At 37.2% G+C, this 21647-nt stretch overlaps 1 protein-coding gene and 1 long non-coding RNA gene across 3 annotated transcripts in view; one reads left to right on the forward strand and one right to left on the reverse strand.

The window, feature by feature from the left end:
- The window catches only part of LOC128101989 (uncharacterized), a 94927-nt gene that overhangs the window by 45520 nt on the left and 27760 nt on the right, over positions 1-21647 (reverse strand). The window lies entirely within an intron of this gene.
- The window catches only part of Xirp2 (xin actin binding repeat containing 2), a 42494-nt gene continuing 30772 nt past the window's right edge, over positions 9926-21647 (forward strand). The window contains exons 1-2 of the mRNA XM_052725476.1: positions 9926-10060; positions 15832-15969. Coding sequence (XP_052581436.1) covers positions 10004-10060; positions 15832-15969 — 195 coding nt within the window. The 5' untranslated portion in view covers positions 9926-10003. The remainder of the gene's footprint in view (positions 10061-15831; positions 15970-21647) is intronic.

Consider the following 21647-nt stretch of genomic DNA (forward strand, 5'->3'; position numbering starts at 1 on the left):
GATCAAATCCATCCCCAACTCCCTTCCCTCAAACTCACACTAGAATAGCTCTATCATTTCTCCCGCTCAACTGTGTGTTCCATTTGCTAAACCTACTGAGTCTGTTAGCACTGCCAGTATATGCATGGGTATATATAGGACCATCCACTGGAACATGGGCAACCTACAAGGACCACATCCTAGCTTCCTTCTCAGCAGCCATTAATTACCAACACCCACTCAGCTGTGGGTGGGGCTTTGGGAGTCCCTCTGTTCTTCTAGAATTTTGGCTGATTGAGTCTTATACAGGTCTTACGCATGCAACCACAGATCACAATGAGTTCATGTGTGTAATGGCCTTGCCAATTCTGGAAATCACTGTTCTAAGCAGTCCTCCAAAACTTTTGACTCTTAAACTATTTTATGTGTGTTTGAGTGATCTAAATTTGGGTCTCCATGCTTACACAGCAGGCACTTTACCACGGCAATGTTTCCCCAGACCTTGATTTTTATCGTGTGTTCATTTCCTCATCAGTAAAATAGGAATAAAATCCCTACCAAATATGGAAGTCAATGTATAATGCAAGGAAAATGATGAGCACATAATAGGCACTCCTTAACTGGCAGGTTATTATGGTGTGAGAGGTTTGATTGGTATAGAAAAGAAAAATGGCCAACAGGAAGCTTACACTGAGAAATATAAACCATCTACAAGCATTTAATGGTTCAACTTATTTGACCATTTCAATGAAACTTAAATCACTTCATTCAATTATTGATTTTTTTAAACAGGCCAATTCTCTAAGCTAAGCAATTAATTAAAAATGTTTAATAGCAATGTGATTAAATTCTCAAATATGCCCAAACTGGCAATATTTTCATTCTAATGATTATCAAATTTCCTTTTAAATTCTGTTCATTCGTAATTGCTTTTTTACCAGAACTCATTCCCATAGTGTGTTAGGATCTTGAAAAGGCATATGGAAAATCTATAGAGCAAGTTATTGTTAGGTTATAAATGAAATGGACATTTCACCCAAATGTGCTCTGTTTCTGTCTGTCTGTCTGTCTGTGGTGTGTGTGTGTGTGTGTGTGTGTGTGTGTGTGTGTGTGTGTGTGTGTGTTCTTATTTGGACAGCTATCTGTATGTGTATAATGAATGATTATGTTGGTTTCTTTCATAGCTAAGGTTTAAATTGCTGTGATAATCACCTTGACCAAAAGCAACTTAGGAAGAAAGAGTTTATTTTATCTCACAGCTTGTAGTTCACCATCCAGGGAAATCGGGGCAGGAATCTGGAGGCAGGAGCTGAGGCAGAGGCCATGAAGGAACATTGCTTATTAGGTTGTTTCCCAAGGCTTTTTCAGCCTGCTTTCTTATATACCCCAGGACCACATTTCCAGAGGTGGCACTACCCATAGTAGACTGAGTCCTCCCATATCAATTACTAATTAAGAAAATGCACAATAGGATTACCCACTGGCCAATCTCAAGAGGGTATTTTCTCAATAGAAGTTCCCCCTTCCTAAATAAATCTAGGCTGTGTCAAGTTGACATAAAACAAGTCAATACAATTTCCTATTGCTTTAGTCACAGATGACCACAAACATTAGAAAAAGCTGTTATACTGCAGTTGTAGGAATTCAGTGTCTCCAAGGAGATTCATTGTGCAGAAATCAAGGCAAAGCTCCTACAAGGAACCTCACAGGAGCATCTTTCTCCTGCTTTTTCTACCTTTCAGAAGCCAGATCCTGCCTGTGTTACTTTCACCTTCAAAGCAGTGCAGAAAATCTCTCTCTCTCTCTCTCTCTCTCTCTCTCTCTCTCTCTCTCTCTCTCTCTCTCTCTCTCTCCCTCCCTCTGCTCCTCCCCCCTTCTCTTCCCTCCCTTCCTTCCTCCCTCCTCTCTTTCTTCCCTCTGTCTCTACTCTGGTAATCTCTTGCATCTCTGTTTCACATCTGAAGTTCTTTGGGATTGCAATTCACCTGTATGCAGAATCCAGAGAAATCTTCCCATTTCAAGATCCTTAGTTCTACAGCAGCTGTACAAATTACTTTGTTTTTGTGTAAGTTAATGTATCATATGTTCTAGGGTCTGGGATATAAGCATCTTTAGGTCAACTCATATTTTGTCCAACTTAGGCTGAATCTTCTCTTCTTCCTCTCCTGGGAAACTTCATTTACAGGCTCCCTTCTGGTATCTGGTAAACAAGACTAGTTGGAGAAGACATGATAAAGAGACAAGAGCCAGTCCTCTGCATTGCAGTGAAAAGACACACCTTTGTGAATGAGTAAAGTTCAGTACAGTTGGAGGCTGGGATGGAATTAGTGGAAGTTACAAGTATACGTGTAACAGCATATTGTCTTGGGGGGAGGTAAGATAACAGGGTGATGAGTTGAAGAGACAGTCTGTCCCCATCCTAGAAGGATGCTACAAGGTAGTTTCTGTGCTACTGTGGCATCCGTTGGCGCTCATCTTATTCCTCTGCCCTCCTTCATTGTGGTTAATAATTGTGATTTATGCAAGTCTGGGTTGGACACTTGCTCTTTCACTTTATTATCTATTTCCTGGTTTTATAATATTCAAATAAGGATAAGAATATAAAATCTCAAATTGACTACATATTTGGCAGGGCAGGAGTACTTTGAATGCTTACAGAGAGAGATATGCAAATATTAAAATTATAGAAAAATGTATTTCTGCTAATGGAATGCTATGTGGTGTTTAATGGTATCATATTCTGCACACAAATCCAAACTTGGTTATAAGTCATCTATTTAGATTTGACAGAGTTTAGCTCAGCACTTTCTCCATTTACTTCTAAATCAATTTCCCAAGTACTAAACAGTTGACTTCTTTATAATACATCCAGAATAAAATAGCAAGGCAACTGCTGTATCACTGAAATGGGAATTGCCTTCTTGATTGTGGTTTCTAAGACTTCCTTGGCCTCACAGACATCCATTGGACCCACCATCACATTCTTGCCTGCTTCTTGCAACAAAATTGAGGACTTTAATACTGATATCAGAAAAACTTCATAGAAAAATAGTTGATATCACTTTTTCCTTCTAAACAACTTTACTTGCTTTTGAATCTTAGAGTCTCTTTTGAGTCGTAATTATAACTGTGTTAGCCATCTGGGAGTATATTAGATGTTTTATTGTATCTGTGATGTGAATCAGTTCACAACAGAAGGACATTGTATTAGTCAGTATTCTGTAAAGGAGCAGAAGTGATAGAATGAAGTTTTATGTATTCAAAGGGATTTATTAGATTGACTTACAGGCTGTGGTTTGGCTAGTCCAACAGTGTCTGTCTCATGGGTGAAAGGCCAAGAATCGAGTAATTATTCAGTCCAAGAGGCTGGATGTCTCAGCTGGTCTTCAGTATATATCAGAATCCCAAAGAAGCAGGCTCTAATCCCAAAGAAGGAATGTCTCAGCAACAGAACAGATGAGTGTGGCGGGAAGAGTGAAGGCAAGCAGACGAAAAGCAAAGTTGTCCTTCTTCTATGTCTTTTTATTTATGCTGCCACCAGAAGGTGGAACACAATAAGGTGGGTCTTCCTACCTCACATGATCTAGCCAAGAAAAATCCCTCAATACGTGCCCAACTAGTTGGGTTTTAGTTGATTCCAGATGTGTTCAAATTGACAATGACTATCAGACATCTTTTTGAATTTTCCTTCAAGTGCTAACTAGAGAAGCTAATAGTTGGCTGGTTTCTGGATACCTCTCCTTCCTGACAGATTCCTGAGAATTGTGACTAAGCCAGGGAACTAGACACAGAGGGCCCAGCTATTCCTCCAGCTCTAAAGCTCACCAGCCGTGTGACGAGGAGAAAGCTTTATAAACCTTCTGTATCTCTGCTTGCTTACCTGAAAAAAAAAGTCCTTCCCTCATAGCATGATCAAGAGTATTAAATAAAATTGTCTGACTTTACACAGGTCTGCTCTTGTTTATCACTTGTAAATCATTTCCAATTCTTCTCCCATATTTCAATGATGTTGGCATTTTGCTGGTTTATCAGTATTCTGTATTGAAGTTGAATACTTGAACCCATTGCTTAGTCTCTATCTCTAGTTTTCTTTCCTCCTGTAAATTTAGTCTAAATTATTTGACCTTGAATTTTTTATGTTCCTCACATCCAATTCCAGTTTTCTTCCCACTATAAACTTTGCATAAATGGTTTTGAGGTATTTATACATCAGAACATTCGATTGAAATCATTGTATAAACTACCCATAGTCTTCTAAAGATTTTCATCACTTGAAAAAATATTTAACACTTCATCCCAACCTGTTCTTCATTTACCACATGTGGTGTCTGCAAAGTCACCACCTAGTTTTTCCCACACAATTTATTGGTGTTGCTGTTTTTTCATCCTTTCTGCATATCTCTCTCTCTTTCTCTCTCTTCTCTCTCTCTCTCTCTCTCTCTCTCTCTCTCTCTCTCTCTCTCTCTCTCTCTCTCTCTCTCTCTCTCACACACACACACACACACACACATAGAACAGCAGGTGTTTCAGATGCTGTCCCCAACAACACTCCCTCAACATCACATATGTGCTACGTGTAAGCTCCCAACTTACCTTGTATAAGCACACTACCATTTGGCACTATAAATATGTTTTCCTCCAAGAAGGTGAGAGATCTGGAGGATAATGAAGACATCCTATGTTCTTTGTACATGTACTAAAGTAAGTCTTATTAATTACATTGTTGAAACCATTTATTTTTAATTTATTCTGGCAAAATGAAAGGAGATAATTATGGGCATCCTTTACTAAATGTCTTTTTTTTCTTTTTGCTGATGTTATCTTGTATTTCTGTACAATGATAATGAGCACATGGAGATTCACAGGTATTAGACGGGTAGTGTCTTTCATCAATAGAATGATCCTCTATCTTCCCCAGTGTAATTTGTTTCCATGAGGATTTTGCCTGCCACGTATATATCTTAGAAAGCTTTTTTTTAATTCATATTTATTTTGTCCAAAATTTTCTTTCTAAATGGCTTTAGGTTCATTTCCCATTTCTTCTGAGTTTATTCTTAATCTCTGCAATATGAAGTTTAATCTGTTATTAATTCAATAACTAACACATTTGGTCATATATATATATATATATATATATACATATATATACATACATACATGTATATATATATATCTTCATGTGGAAGAACTATCTAAGAAACTTTCCTTGTTTTTGACTGGTTGCTGTTGCTACATGGCTAAAATGGATGCTTTTATTCTTTTTCTCATGGTTATCAGTTTAGATTCACACAGACTGTTTGGGTCACACAACTACCTTTTCTTTAGCCAATATCTGATTATGTAGTTCCTCACAATGTTCAATGTACAAAAGGAATAACTAGAAGTGTCTGGATATTGTTATTTCATCACAGAAACTCTTCATTTGTCTGGATAATTATAAATTTCTGATTGCATCTTAAACTTGAAATGTTCACAAATCTTTACCAACAAATTGGTATGGTATTTGATTAAGGTAATTCCTGAGTTACGGTAACTATTTCCATTTACATCAAAATTTCATTTTCAACAATATATTTTCTCTACTGTATCTTACAATGTGAAGTGTGTGGCTTAAATTTTTCTCTGTTCTCTGTGTCTGTCATCTACTTCATGCTGTTGCTAATATGTCGCTCATTTTCAATCTATGACCTCCCCTATTACCTTAGCATTTCTGGTGTTTTTCTCAAATCTTGAAGCTCTCTTGTCTTTTGATTTCACCTTGATCTTTGCTGAGAATTTGGCTTGCCTGGTATCGATTCCATGCAATAATGGGTTTCATTGTGACATTTCAATCTATTATAAAGTTTTGCATAGTCTGTGTTTAGTAGACAAAAGGCCAAAAAATGACATGATTCACATAAATTTAAATTATATATAAATAAGTCAGTTTTAAAGTGTCTAATGTTTAATGTTTGTATTTTAACCCATAGAATCTATTCTTTTATTATGCAGTCATCCTTTGACTAAGACTTTTTTCCAGAGCTAAAGTCTGGAAATATGCCTCCCATATTTCAAAAGCAATGAGAAGTATTTGCGTTTAAAAAACATGCTGACAAGAAATCTGGCTTAATAAATGAGACAGTGACAAAGCACTTGTCGCTGTGAACCCTGCCACACCGGGCATTTTATGTGCGGACATTTTTTATGATCCTGGCAGCATTTTGTAGTAACACACTGACCCTGGATTTATGTATCAGGATGCTGGCCTTTATTTTACATTGCTACTGTATAAAGGCATTAAGACTGAATTTACAACATTTAATATTTTAGGATAATTGTTTGATGAGGCATGTCCATCACCTTTGTTTTGTTTTTTTTTTTTTTTTTTTTTTTTTTTGCTAATATGTAACTTGTATAAACTGTTTAAGTCCAAATTGGAAACTTTCAAAATGGGTACTTCACACTAGTATAGTTCGTACTAAATGTGCAAATGACCCTTCTGAGATGTTTATTGGTGGGAATCGCTGCATATTGCTAAGAACTCTTCTTTTGACAGCAGACTTGTGGAAGCAGAAGAACCCAGGCTGAAATAAACTCATTGACTGTACGTTGTTACAGTTAGTGTCTGGCCACTGAGATTCATTATTGTCTCAGTTCTGAGAAACACAGACTGGTAAATCCACAATCTTCTTTGATTGATTGTGCAGATGTGAATAATTGGACAAGAATTCTCAGAGCAAAAATATCACACCAGTGTACTTTAAAAACTGCTTTAAACATGAGCAATCTATAGAAAGGAAACTGAGAAAAGTATAATGAATTTCTGTGGTGTGGGAAAAATTGTCAGTTGATTGATTTAATTTGTTTGTTTGTTTCTAAAAGTTGTAGAAGAAAAGCATATATGTAACCTCTAGTTACATGATGTTTTGTGAGGTGATAAAATAAGAATGGACATAATAACTAAGTTTTATGTTTTATAGAATGAATTATATTACAAAAATGATCATGTACATCTTTTTCCTAAGACAAATAGAACACTTAATGAAAGGCATTCTTGTCTTTGGTGTCTGAAACTTGTCTTTATGATAGATTGTATTTTTTAATATTTAATTTTCTTTCAAAGTACTTCTCTGTATGTTATTTCTTTTTATGTGGTTTATTATGTTACATAAAGAATTAATGTTTTAATGAATTGGCAATTGCCTCGGTATAAGCAATAAAGGAAATTGTGTACTTAGAGTGTGGTGGATTCTAAGCATAGTGATGCCATGAGCTCAGGAAACAACAGGGGATCCATCCTCCTGTGAATGTAACTTTACTTATCCATACAATGAATTACCTGTAGAGGCACATAGACAGAAAACTTCTAATAACGTCTTTCTGTGATATTAATACTTATGAGGTTTCCTAATGGTATGTCTAAATATTTGGAATTTTCTCTTCTTCATGGGACACTTTTAGTTTATTCTCCTGTCTTATTCACAGAAATCATTTTCATTATTTTCTGCTTTTCCACGGGTATTATTTGACAACAAACATATTTATTTCTTCTTTTATTACTGTCTACTTTGAATAATATTCTAAACTCGTTTGTGCTGTTCTCTAAGCTCAGTGACGCTCACGTGTTTTAGAGCAGGAAATGGTGAGATGCAGTGACTCACCCACACATCTTTTTCCCCACACATCCCTAAGGAAAGAGCTGAAGTCAAGGATGAAATACTATGTCATTTGTGATCAGCACCATGTTAAGAGGACCCGGTGCCTGGCTTAGAGAATAAGGAAAGGATCATTATTTTATTTCCCCATAAAGAAATTAGCAAGTGTTGATTTAAACGATTTGGAAGCACTGTAGTTTCCTGTTGGTTCATTTTGATTTTTTTACTCCATGTCCCTAAGAAAGTATGCAGTTACTTATAAATGATAGAAAGAAAGGTTGGAGAACCCATCAAAAATGCAGTGGTTTCTTACCAGCCCACAAGGCTATGAGGCAATGAGATCTAAAGCTCTGAACACTCAGACCAGTGATTATTTTAATAATAATATTGAACATTTTCCCAGAAGGTGAAATATGATAAGAATTAAATACTGCCTACATAAACAATATCTGTAAATTTTATCAAAAATAAACAGGTTAGGTTAGGTTAGGCTAAGTTTAATCACAAAGGGATGATATTTGTAACTAGTATGCAAAATCATACTTACATTATGAAAAATGTTTAGTGAGTCATATTCCATAAAAAATCTATATGGTTCTTATTCACAATGAAGTGAGACCAGGTCAATTGACCATAACAGAACGTTTCTATGAAGATAGGTTATATACAAGGAAAAATTAGGACATCTATTCTTTAGCATGTGGAAGACTTATGGTGATTGTGGCAATCTTTTTATCAGAAATATCACAGTCTTACATAGTATAAGAATTTGGATGGCAGTTGAATTTCAAGATAGCTGATCTTTGTGAATGTATCAGTGTGGTAGAGTCAATCACAGTGCTTATAGAACCCAACTTCTTGATATTCTACAGTTTGTGTTTTAAAAATATGTTAAATAAAATACTTTCATTAAAACCTACAGAATATATACTTGTACAAGTCACAAATACCTAGACAGGGGGTTAAGATGCAAGTTGTTGTAATTATTGTTGAACCACAGAAGTTGTGTTTATCAACCACTGTGTACCTAAGTGAAGCACACAATAAGGTGTTTTAATATGGAGGCTAAGGGTTGAGGAGAAAGAGGGAAAGAAGGAAGTGGCTTGATATATTATTGCTTGTAGTGTTTAAGGTCTTGGTCTAGTGTAGTTATATTAAACTACCTACACAATAAAATGCACCAGAAGCTACAAGTCCTTTTAGCGAGAAGTATGGGGTGTATGCTTAAGGGGTGAATACACACTTGTACATTCACACACACACACACACACACACACACACACACACACACACACACACACATCTTAGAGTGAATAGTAAACCATCTATCAAAGTGGTAGCATAAAGACACTAGATTAAATAAGAAAACCTAGCTTTGAGACCAGTTCTGGCACATGTGCGCTATCTTATCTACCAGTGGACAGTCACATAACCACAGGAGTCCTCATGCTCCTTTCACTGAAAGTTAATACTGAGGCATATGTTCTCTTATGTCTAAGTATGTGTTTAGACTGGCTTAGATTTGCTAAGATCCTTCTGCTTCTAGCTACCATCATTCTGTAAATTTGCAATCAGTCAATTGCTCTGCTGAATTCTTCTGTGCCTGGTAGATGGTTTAATAGGAAAAACAACAGACAGAGTTGCTTCTAATGATGCTATTGCTCTTTCTTATGGGGCATCTGCCTTGCAAATAAAAGGAAAGGATCTACAGTCTGTAATCTTCAGTTTTAGCTACATGTACCTCCTTCAGAGTTGAGGCATAGGAAAAAATGCAAAGAACAATGCTTTACTTGCTCAATATTCATTCCAGGTATACTAAAACTTGCCCCTTAGGAATTGTGTGATCCTGAGGAGCTTTTGTTGTTGTTGTTTTAACTACTATGTACTTCTTTCTTGCCCATGTAAACCTCAGGAAACAGCGTCTACCAACAAGGTTGTTAGAGAAGCCAATGGGATGTTTATGCAATATTTAGCATAAATGAAGCATATAGTGCTTGAAGAATGTTAATTATTTAGATTATGTCTCTATTAATAAATCATCATTTTTCAACATACTAGCTGCAGAAGGGAGGGATGGGCAATAACGTTTCTATAAGTATATCCTCCTGTGTGGGCAGTTTCTAGCTTTGCCCAGAAGCTTGGAGAAAAGAAATTGACAGAGAAGCCTTGAAAATGTTGTAGTACTTTACAGTCTGGGTTAGGAGACCAAGTGCATTAGAATCCCTCGCTGGCCATAACTGTTTTCTTCTCAAGTTGACACCTATCTGAAAATCTTTCACTTGTTTTCAGTGACCTCCAACCTTACAAAGCCAGGAGAAGCCAGTACTGCTGGGAGTGAGGGCGGCGAGGGCGAGACCGAACTCCTCGAGGCACTCTCCCTGAAGGAGCGGATGGCAAGATACCAGGCAGCTGTTTCCAGGGGTGACGCCCGCAGCTTCTCGGCTAATGTAAGCAACTCTGCAGAACTTTGCATGAGGTGATATGCATGCTGTCTGTACCTACTTCTTCCTTACTTTTGAAAAACAAGAATAGTATTAGGGATTAGGTTATTTCTTACAGAAGAGCAAAAGAATTTAAAAAAAAGTAAATAAATAAAAACGTGAATCTAATTCAGACCTTCTGACTTGAAGCACGGATGTGCTGTTTGATGGTTGAATGAACCTGAACTATTCTCTCCACCCCACCCTGAGCTTCAGTTTCCTGCACTGAGGAATGGGAATAATCATCTACCACATAGGGTCTTGGGGAAGAACCAAGGAGGTAATTTATGTGGAAGCCAGGAGGCACTGCATAAATGTGTTATTATTGTCATCATTACCACTTAACCTATAGCTATTCTCCTCAGGAAGGTTGAGAATTAATTTCAAATTTTAATAATGTGGGCTTATGTGTGCCCTCCTTTGCCTTGTGTATCATTCATTTAAATTCTCTTGCAGTGTAATTCTTTTGCTTTTCTCTGTATGCACTGACTCCATTAGGAGAGGCTTAATCAACATAGAAATGAGAGAGATTATCAATGCAGGCACTTTACTAAACCAATTATGATTATGGGAAACTCTGAGATTCAGAAGGACCACCAATTTTAGAGCCAACCCATAATAAAGTGATGTTCAAAAGAATTTGTTGGATTCTGTATTTTGTGCCCTTCAGCTTAATGAAATATGAGAACATTCTTTTATAATTATAATCCCCAAATTAGCCATGGTGTGTGTGTGTGTGTGTGTGTGTGTGTGTGTGTGTGTGTGTGTGTGTGTGAGAGAGAGAGAGAGAGAGAGAGAGAGAGAGAGAGAGAGAGAGAGAGAGAGAGAGAGAGACTGTGAGTGAGACAGAGAGGTTCCCAAAGGTAGTATTTAAAAATAGCTACTCAACATTTACAAATTATTTAGAGACAAGGCTGACTGTGCCAAACTCATTAACAGGCCCGCAATTGCAGATGACATTTAAGTTTCTACATAGTCATTAAAATACATTTTAGATACTGCACAGATTTGGAATGAGTGTAGAGAAATGACATGAGTAACTAGATCACTTCCAAAACAAACTCTTACCAGTTCAACATGGCTTTCTGCTAGTCTTCATAGTGAGCACCCCCTGCTGGAGCATTTAAGAATGTCATGCCACAGTACTAAATTACTAGGGGAACAGTCAACATCAAAATGTATAGAATCCTAGAAAAAGAAATTCTAAGCTATCTGATAGTGTCTAAGATGAGAAAATGCCTCACTAAATACTTTCTATTTAGTAAACAATGGTTTTACTTAGAAAGACTTAAATCTTTTCCCATAATTGGGTAATATGTCATAAAACAGATTAGTATCATGGTATGATTTATAAATCTAAGGTGCGAAAAAAGCAAATGCTAAAAATAGGCACAAAGCCGATGATTTACAATACAAAAGAATTCTAATGATTGAAAGTAGTCCTATAAAAGATGTTAACTCTATTTAGTCACTGAATGATATTTCTCTAACCTTAACGTTTTGTGATTTATTGACCTCTGCTACATTTATTTTATTCCCCTCCCCACTATGTAGCTGTTAGGAACACCAACATCACTCTAGTGTACTCATACTTGGTGCTGTGTTTACTACTGTTCATTGTGGTGGGTTTCACCACCATGTTTGGTTGTATCTTCAAATTGGCAAAATACAAAATGTTATAAAGAAAAATAATCCCTTGACCTTAAGGGATTCTTAAGAAACAACAAGAAAAATTCTTTTTGTATTGGAAAACTAACTCTTTCTTCTTGAAAAACATTCTCATCAAGGATTTAGTGAAAGGAGGTGTATTTCAACCATTTTTTATTTTTGTTACTATTTTCAAACAATGTGCTTGAACCAGAATCACTTCTTATGGTTCATACACCCAATGCTCTTATAGTGATCAGAAATGAGGTGGAACTGCCCAGCTCTGCCTGCAAGATGTAAGTCAGATCTCACTGTATGCTGTAAGGAGTTCTTCCCCAATGCATGAGTTGTGAAGAATGAGCTGCTATTGGGTCTGATTAACTGTTCATGGACTATGCTGTATTGTATGTGGAGGCTATTGAATGCTTAACTAAAATGGACACAGATAAATTAGATGATTCTGTTCAATAAATAACAGAAACTGAGGCAGAAATTTTCTACATAAAGGAATATAATAATTGTTCTCATTTCTGCCCATGTTATAGGCCAAACTTTTAGTGAAAATTACTTATAAAGGATTGGACAATTACTAAGTTCAATTCTTAGATCCATATGCCAATGTTCTTTTAACTATATTTAATGTTCCATTTTCATACAAGAGTGTGTTTTGACCCTCAAACTTCAATGTGTCTCAAATATTATGATGGAGAAAATATTGCAATGAAGAAGAACATTTATAAGCACACACAAAAAAATCCAATAAATAGAGAAAAACAAAGTAAAAGGAAGGTCTTGTTTGTCAGCGGCATCAAGTGCTTCAGCACTTAGCCCAATGAAGCTACTTGTGACTCTCTACACAGCTGACACAAACATTGCAAGTGGAAAATCTAGAAGTCACAGATTCAACCCAAACCGAGTCCAATATGCTTGAACAGCTAACAGTGATCCACAATTTCCTGTTGTGCTGACTGCCAGCTGGCAATGGTAGCTCAGGATTCACATCTTGCACATGGAACAGCAGCAGTCTGCAGACGGCCCAAGAAGAGAGAGTGAAGTAATGTGTACTGACCAACAAATTACATGCCAGATTCTACAGGGTAGCTTCATTCTCTTTATCTTTTTTAGCACACACCATAAATTTGTAAAAAGACATATTTCCCTGTCCAGTTCATAAAACAGAAGCTTCAGGAACTTTAGGTCAGGTTTTTATCAGAACTAAGATTGAAAAATCACTGTTTGTTCAACTTCTCAAATTACGCGATGTAACTGAAGTTTTCTCTTGTCCTGCCCAGCCCCACGGACCCCACAGCTGCTTATAAAATAATCACTCAGAAGCTTATATTAATTACAACTGCTGGGCCATTTGCTCAGGCCTACCACTGACTAGCTCTTACATTTAAACCCAGCCCATTTCTGTTAATCTGTATGTTGCCATGTATTCCGTGGCTTTACCTGTGTACCATTACATGCTGCTCCCTGGACAGCGAGCTGGCATCTCCTGCCTCAGCCTTCCAGCCTTCCCACAATTCTCCTTATTTGCTTATCCTGCCTATACTTCCTGCCTGGATACTGGCCAATCAGCATTTTACGTATCAACCAATCAGAGCAACACATTCACAGCATACAGAGCTATATCCACAGCACTGCTGTTTCTTTTTAGTCCTAGTAACCCAAAACCATTCTTGGTCATTGATTAGGATTTCCATCTTATATTGGTGACGGGTAATAAATTTGCCTAGGTTTAAGTGTTGAGCATTTAAATTAACTCATTATTATTGACATATCCATCAGATTCCATTAGATCTTATTTCCAAACCCAAACTTCAGGTATGAGGTCATGAAAAGCAGTACACATTAGTTGGAGCACTCAGAGCATGGTACTAAACAAAGCGAGACCACTGGAGTGACCTGTGAGCAGATGTCCCTCCAGATACGACTACAAACTGCAATCCTGCCATTTCACTTGGATAGCCTTTCCTCTACAAGACTAGGTCAAGGCAATCTTAGCACCATTATTATCCTCCTTTGGGGATATGTATCTGACCCAATTTGGCCAACAGCTATGGTGTGTCATAGTGTCACCAACCATAGCAGGGATACTAATGTTCACAAGGCTATGAAAAATCAGCAGCTCTATGCACTTGAGTATGTGTAATGTGTCTGATCCCAGAGTAGATGTCAAAGGAAAGGGATGGCTATAGCTGTTTTTTAATCCACATGGTAGGTAAGAGGCAATCGGTACAGGCAAGCTGAGAACTGATACTTGTTTGAAGAGTATCCAATTTTTGATATTATCACTGAGGCTTAAGAAATTAATTTGCATATGATTTTGCATTGCTTATAGTTATTTAAATAGTAAGGTTCTTGACAATAATTACTTAATTCCTAAAATCTAAAACTTATATTTTACTTGCAATATTATCATTTCAAGGAGGCCACTTATACAAAATATTGGTAGATGGGGTTAGAAGAAATATTGCAGCCTTAATTCACATTTCTGTTTCTTTACCCTCTTTCATTTCAAAATGGATCTCCAACTTTCTCATGACCTTCACATATATCAAATGTCTGTAATTAATTAAGAATTGCATTTATGGTTTTTAATAATTGGAGAGTATATATGGAATACATAAGATATATACAACCATTTATCTTACCATTGAGCAATTCTGAAATGATTGAGAAAGCATGAAGCCAGAGAAAAGTTGTTATGGTAATACAAACACTCCAGTGTTTGATAGGAATTCATATAACTCTGCATGAGTTCAGACTCTAGCACTCCCATATTAGGTCCTGACATAGATGTACTTCTCACAGCCTTTCAAGAAGCCTCACATTTTGGGTAAAGATTCCAGGACCCTGAGTATCCAGAGTGAGTAGGATATGAACCTATCTGTCAGGACTCCTGTGACTCCTGTGGCTTATACGGCCCTGGGCTCCCAGGGCTATTTATGTCATCCCTGGACCAGACATCAGAAGTCCTGCTGTAGCTTGAAATGTCACTGAATCTCCACCGACTCACATGTAGGACTAGAAGCTTCTCAGGCAAAGGGCTGACATGGGGTTGTGTTGCTTGTCACTTGGCATCCCATCCTGGCTTGAGTGTCTGCTTGGCTATGGAAGTTGTTGAATCATCTAAATGAATGCCCTAGGCTCTTTTGCACTTCCCTGTGAGTCCTATAATCTGACAGGGCTCCTTGGTACCCAGCAAGTTGTTTCCCAAGCTATGTACAGAGATCAGTTTTCTCATCTAAAAATATGCCCTTCTAGTCAAACCTCCTATTCATGCTACTTGGTTCTGACATGCCGGTGCTCAAAGCCAAATTGAGATGTGCCAGTTCTAGTGAAGAGTAGCTGTTTCCCTGTCTATTCACTGAGGCTATGATTGAGACAGACAGCTGTGATTCAGATTTAATGCCTTCACTTAATGTCCTACATTTAAGGACATAAGCTGTTTCACATCTCTAAATCTCAGGTTCTTTAGATTAAAATGTAGATAATTGACGTTCATAGCTCGCAAGATACCTAGAGCCAACTGATGGAAATATAATGTGTGTAAAACTCACCTAACACTGTACCTCCAGAAGCTGCTGGTTTTACTGACAGTTTTAAGTCATTTTGCATAAGGTACTTTATTTTGTTCATTCAAAATGATTGAAATAATACTTGATGTTACTAAAAAATATTTGAATTATTATTCTTGATAATGTGTCTGATGCCTGTACAGATGTTTGAGATTTGAATGACGGCTTTACTTTGAGTTATAATTCATTTCATTATTCTCATACCCACAAGGCATCTAGTATATTATTACAGGAACATAGTATTCAATCTAATATAGACATCACGATTTATCTCAAACAGTAATAATAGTCAGTGTTTTGAAGATGCATTTTATAAAAACTCTGGTAAATGGCAAAACAACTGGACAGTTTACCTTACAATCATTTTATTTATTTATTTTTATAATTTTGTGTCAATATCTCCTTTTGTGTTCCATCCACCAATAATTGTCAGTTATAATGCAAAAATAGCCTGAGCATACTGACTATTTAGATGAAACACTGAATTGTCCTCTTAAATCACTGTAGGTCATGGAAGAATCTGAAGTGTGCACCGTGCCTGGTGGTTTAGCCAAGATGAAGAAACAATTTGAAAAGGATGAAGTGACTTCAACCTGTAATGGTTTCTCTGAGTATCAATACCAACACCAGAGCAGATCTGAACAGGTAACGCCACTGTGGGTGATGGGTAACTCATTTAGAGGTGAATTTGCTCTCGCCAATGTAGAAACACTCCTTCTCTGGTGGTAGAGTTATTTTCATTGCCCATTTAAAAAATTGTCATTTAGAAAAATCATTAAAGCATATTGGTGTGTTGATTTATTCAGTTGAAAAAAATTGCCATGTGAGCCCTGTTGGAATGTTCTCCTTCAGCATCTTATGTTTCAGACATAAATGAAAGTTAAATAGTCTAACTTAGTCAGCAAGTAAATAGACATGCTGAGAGCAATGTTTGCATTGAGCTTCTGCTTCTAGGTTGTGATTCATGATAAACTACCTGTTGGTTGTTTGCATAGTTGTGATATGAAGCATTATTCAGCATTTGTTGTGGGGAGTCTTATTTTGTTTTCTTTTAAATCATCAAACATCAAAGAGTAGGACCCAGATGTTACATAAAACCACATAATATGACTTCTGGCATATAAACTTTTCCTATTTCGCTATTTCAGTAACATATATCACCAAATATTTTCATGAGATACAATGGTTTTTAAATGTGAAAACCCATCAGACAGAGTTCAGCACTCAGAAAATTCACAACTTCAGTGGAAACAGCTGTACTTTGAGCTTCTGTTTTCCATAAGAAAAGAATAAACTAGGATATGAAATTTTGCAATAGGAAATAAAGTGGATGTGTCTTATTTAAAAAAAATGTAGAGCGAAATAAATTTTATAAATATGAAACAGTCAGGTGCTGTGTGTGGCAAGTAAGTAAGTACTTAAGGCATCGGGAGCAATGATTAAAAGTCTAATACCTGAACAATAGTTATCTTGTTTTAGCTTTGTCTAGAGGGTGGAAAGGTGTAATACAATTAGCTAAATATACTTACTGCAGTAATTATAATGATGCCTAAGCATGTATAATGTGAACAAGAAAGTAAGACATGGTATAGCTGTGATCTCACATATAATTGTTGGGACATAGGAAACGGAGTAAGACAAGTATAGATGGGATGTTTAACTTAAATTTGTCAAAAATATAGGTATGTTAATAACTTAAGTAACCAATTCCTCACAGAAGTAAGTATATATTTGTAGATACATTACTATTAGGAAAACTGTGTTATAAACTTCAGACCACAAGTTTTGGGATTCACAAATCAGAGTTCAGTTCAATCTCTGATACTCACATTTTGAATGGCATAGGCCTTGGGTATACACATTTTTGCCATTGCATAAGGCCTTCCCACCATGCTTAGAAGGACCTGTGCTTAGTTTAACACTGTACTCTCCATTCTGAAATTTGCAATAGCTTTTAAGCAGTTGACTCCATGTTTTCTTTTCATCTGATTATAAATATGATCTTCAGTATCTACATTATTGTGAAGTTGCACTCACATCTGGAAGCATAAAATAAATCCATGGTACACCCAAATCTCATTCACAAATGAGGAGTTGGTTTAGGCTCCTGTGGTGTATAAGAGCTGATTTGTACAATTCTCTATCATTAAATTTGGGGAAAAGTTTGAAAAAGATGATGGTAAACTAGTAGCTGGAAGATTGGCAAAGCATGGTGTCTTTGCAATAGTCAGAGGCACAGACATTAGAGTAAGAGCAGGGCTCAAGTGTCTACTCCCTTAGTGATCTGTGTGACACTTAGCAAGGTCCTTAACCTCTCTGTGCCTTGAGAATATAATAGAATCTAGCTTCTGGGTTTATTTACAAAAATAAGTTGATGTTCATAAAGATTAAAACAATGCCTAGGGCTTGAAGTGAGGTAGCTCAGTGATGAAGAGTATACACTGCTCTTACATTCACATCATGGATCACAGTCACCTACTTTCCAGCTCCTAGGGATCCATCACCCTCTTTTGGCTTCCACAGACACTGTTCAAACAAGTGAACAAACTTACACACACACACAGAGAATTAAAATTAAAAAGAAAAATTAAAAGATAAGCCAATGCCCATACCATCGTATGAACTAAATAACAGTTTGTTTGTTTGAAGTACCACTTTAATTATGTTTCTTCTTATCATTTGGTCTTGTTTCATCTTAGTTCACTCTATTATCACTCAGATTGACTGACAATCCTTTTCCTGGGGTTCAGACACACACACACATATATCATGCATACATTCACACACACACACACACACACACACACACACACACACACACACACACACAAAGAGAGAGAGAGAGAGAATACACACAGACAGACAAACAAACAAACAAACAAACAAATAAATAAATAGCAGCCTTCAGCACCCTACCTCTGAATGAAAAATTTGCTGTGGAAATAGTCTGATGACTGGCTTAAGTACCTGCACCTGATTTACCTACGTAGAAATTCTCAGCATATGTTTGTCAGTGAAGATTACATCCTGTGGAAACCAAGATAAAGGAAACACAGGACCACTCTGAGTTACTATTGGATTCAGACATGCTTTGTGACTCTGGGACACCGAAGTACATGAAAGCAACAAAAACAACACACTGAATAAATATCCAGCTCGAGAACTGCAGTGGCCTGCCTAAGCTTCGGTTTCGTTATCTATCTTTAGATAGAGTAATGTTATCTGACAATTACCTGAGGACAAACAAATCTAAGCTAATACAATGCACTTTATAATATAAAGCAATCACAGGCAAAATTAAACTAGTAAGCAGCATTTATCAGATGCCTTTTGCACATAGAATCCTGTGAGAAAATGAAATAAGTCACCTCTACGTTTAAAAAAAAACAAAGGCTTTAATTTGAATCTTGATTAGAAATCTGAGATAAATGTCAAATTTGATTCTAAAGGGGGAAGAGACAACTATCTTAGATACCCACTTAGACTTTTTAAACAATCCAAATGCATTCTAAAAATGTGTACTTGTATCAAGAGGGATGAAGGACAACATGCATGCCAATAGATGGGTAGTTAATTCTGTTCTTACATAAGATATTGCAGCTCAGATGACATTTGCAACCCTTTGGCTTATTGAAAGTACTTGAGATCTATCTTCCTGCTCAGTCCTCCTTTGGCCAAATATATTTAATTTGATGGCATGCAGTAACTAATATTAATTTGGAAACCAGTTTAATTAGGGTAAAAAGAAAGAACATTTGTGTTGGATTTCTGACAATATTTAATGTCACTGTTAGTAATGTTTTCATTAGTTGTAATAATTAAGTCTAATCTGCCCCTTTCCTTTCTAATGTATTGAAGTCAGAGTTTTCAAGGTAATTGGCTATTTGGTAACAGTTCGTCTTAGAGACCAGCAATTGGAGTAAACAGGGCTTGAAAACAGACGTATCTGTGAAATTTAAAGTCCCTTATACTTGCTTTATACCTACAGGAAAGAAAACGCTTAGTTATTTTTCCTGTGACAAAACACCAAACAGAAAGACCCTAAGGACGGTGGGGCTCCTTTTGCCTCAAAGTTTCAGGGGATTTAGTCTCTTAAGGTGGAGAAGGCAAGTGGAGTGGCCTGGTCTGTGCCAGCAGATTGCTGCTCCTAACGTTGTGGGAGATCAGGAAGCAGACCATTCAGAACTGGAACCAGAATCTTAATACGAGCAATAAGCTGCCCTCTGATCCCATCAGCAACCTTCGTCTGCCAGCTAGGCAACATACCAAAGATTTCCTACTCCCCCAAAACAGCACCACCTGCAAGGAATGAAGTGTCCAAACCCATGAGTCTCTGTGTTACACTCAACCAAATGAGGGGAACCAAGACTTAGGAACACCCATTGATGCCAGAGTTGTTAAACAAGATGATGTCTAATCTTATATATGGGACTAGTCATGCTATATGGTTCTATTTAACAGTAGCATCACTGATGCCCAGTGAAGTAACCACAGGAAAATCATTAAAGAAAAGAGCCAACCTCAGTTACTGGGAGAAGAGTGATTAGTGGTGGGACAAACACAGATCTTCAGAAGAACAGAGTTGGGGCTGGATGGTAGAGCATGCCTATAATTCCAGCATTTAGGAAATTGGAACAGAAAGATCACAAGTTTGAGGCCAGCCTTGTCTACTAGCCTGGACTGCATAAGGAGATGGTTACTTTAATATATATATATATATATACGTGTGTGTGTGTGTGTGTGTGTGTGTGTGTGTGTGTGTGTGTGTGTGTGTGTGTATGTGTAAACTTTGTAGGGAATCTTGATTGGGTTGCCCCACTGATTAGTACTAGTTTTTAACAGCATTCATGTAGATGTTGCCTTTCATAAAACCAGTTTTGCTTCTAGCAGGCATGATTGGCATCTATCTCTCTCTGGGGATATTGAGCCACTCAGACTACCTCCTGTTTATTATTTTTTCAGGTTTATCCTATCAACCTTCAAAATTGTTTTTCATTTTAGGAGTGAGTCTTCAGCATTCTATACTAGAAAAACTAGTGGATCCTTCACGCTAAAAGGCAAATATCACTTAAAGGGACACTTTTTAAATTTTAATTGTTATGCTTCAGATTTGTTTATTTTATGTGTATCAGTGTTTTGTCGGCATGTATGTATATGTACTTCTTGTGTGCCTAGTGCCTACAGAGCTCAAAAAAGGGCCTCGGATCACCTATAACTGGAGTTACAGATGGTTGTGACTGCTATGTGGGTTTTGGGAACTGTTCAGGCCCTCCGTGGAAGCTGCCAGTGCTCTTAACTCCTGAGCCATCTCTCCAGTCCAAAAGGACATTTTTTATTATTATTATTATTCATTCACTGCAACAGCCTCTGGGAGGAACATCTTAAAAATTCAGTTCTCTCAACCTCAAATGAGGACCTCAAACTACAGTATGGAGCAGCTGCTGGAATGAACTATTAATGGGAAAGGAGCTCCCATTTGTCCCCCTCCCCACCCTGTGTTCCTGCCTGTGTGCCACTCTACAGCTTCTGTCTGGTGTTCTTAGGGTTTTCATCCTCTTGTTCTATTTTTCCTCATTTAGAAGATTCATTCACATATCATTTATATGCCATAATATCCACCCACTCTATGGGTACAGCTCAGTGACCACTTCATACACTTGCAGAGTTATTTAATGTTACTGCAGCCTACTTCTACAATGTGTTCAGCCCTCCAGAAGAACTCTCAGATCCCAAAGCCGTAGTCTACCACACTGTGCCCTCCTCTCAAGCTCAACATTTGCCTTCCATCTTTTTAGGTGAATTGTCTCTTCATTCTCTTTCCTTCATCTTTGTGCTCCACTGAGGAGGTCTGTAATTGTTGAGTCCCAGAAGCTTCTGCCTTTTGGGAGTTGCTTGGTTTCTTCCTGTTTCTTAATTAGTCCTGTGGCTTCAATGAAAAGGAATAGGTGGGAATACACACATTTTGGAAGTGCTCCTTGCAGTGGAGCACCCAGGAAAGGATTTTTCTATGGAACAGCTACCCTGAACCTCAGCAAGAGTTGAAAGTATCTCTGTCCGCCCCTCTACTGCCCTCTCCAATGTGCTGGGTGATGGTATGGACTTTCCACATACATCTGCTGTTGCAAAAATGCAAATGTAAACATTCATACTCTGAAAGACTTCATGGCTTTGGAAGGATCCCTGGGCAATTTTAGGTCCACAGAAAACATTTATGACAGTTTGTGACAGATGATATCTGACATCTGTGTGTTTTCAATTCTATAAAGGTGACCTGCAATCATTTTCAAGCAAACTAAATATATTTTTATCAGCGGGATGTGCAC

This window comes from Peromyscus californicus, unplaced genomic scaffold, assembly GCF_007827085.1.
Source record: "Peromyscus californicus insignis strain IS unplaced genomic scaffold, ASM782708v3 Scaffold_7__1_contigs__length_154581171, whole genome shotgun sequence".
Classification (NCBI taxonomy): domain Eukaryota; kingdom Metazoa; phylum Chordata; class Mammalia; order Rodentia; family Cricetidae; genus Peromyscus; species Peromyscus californicus.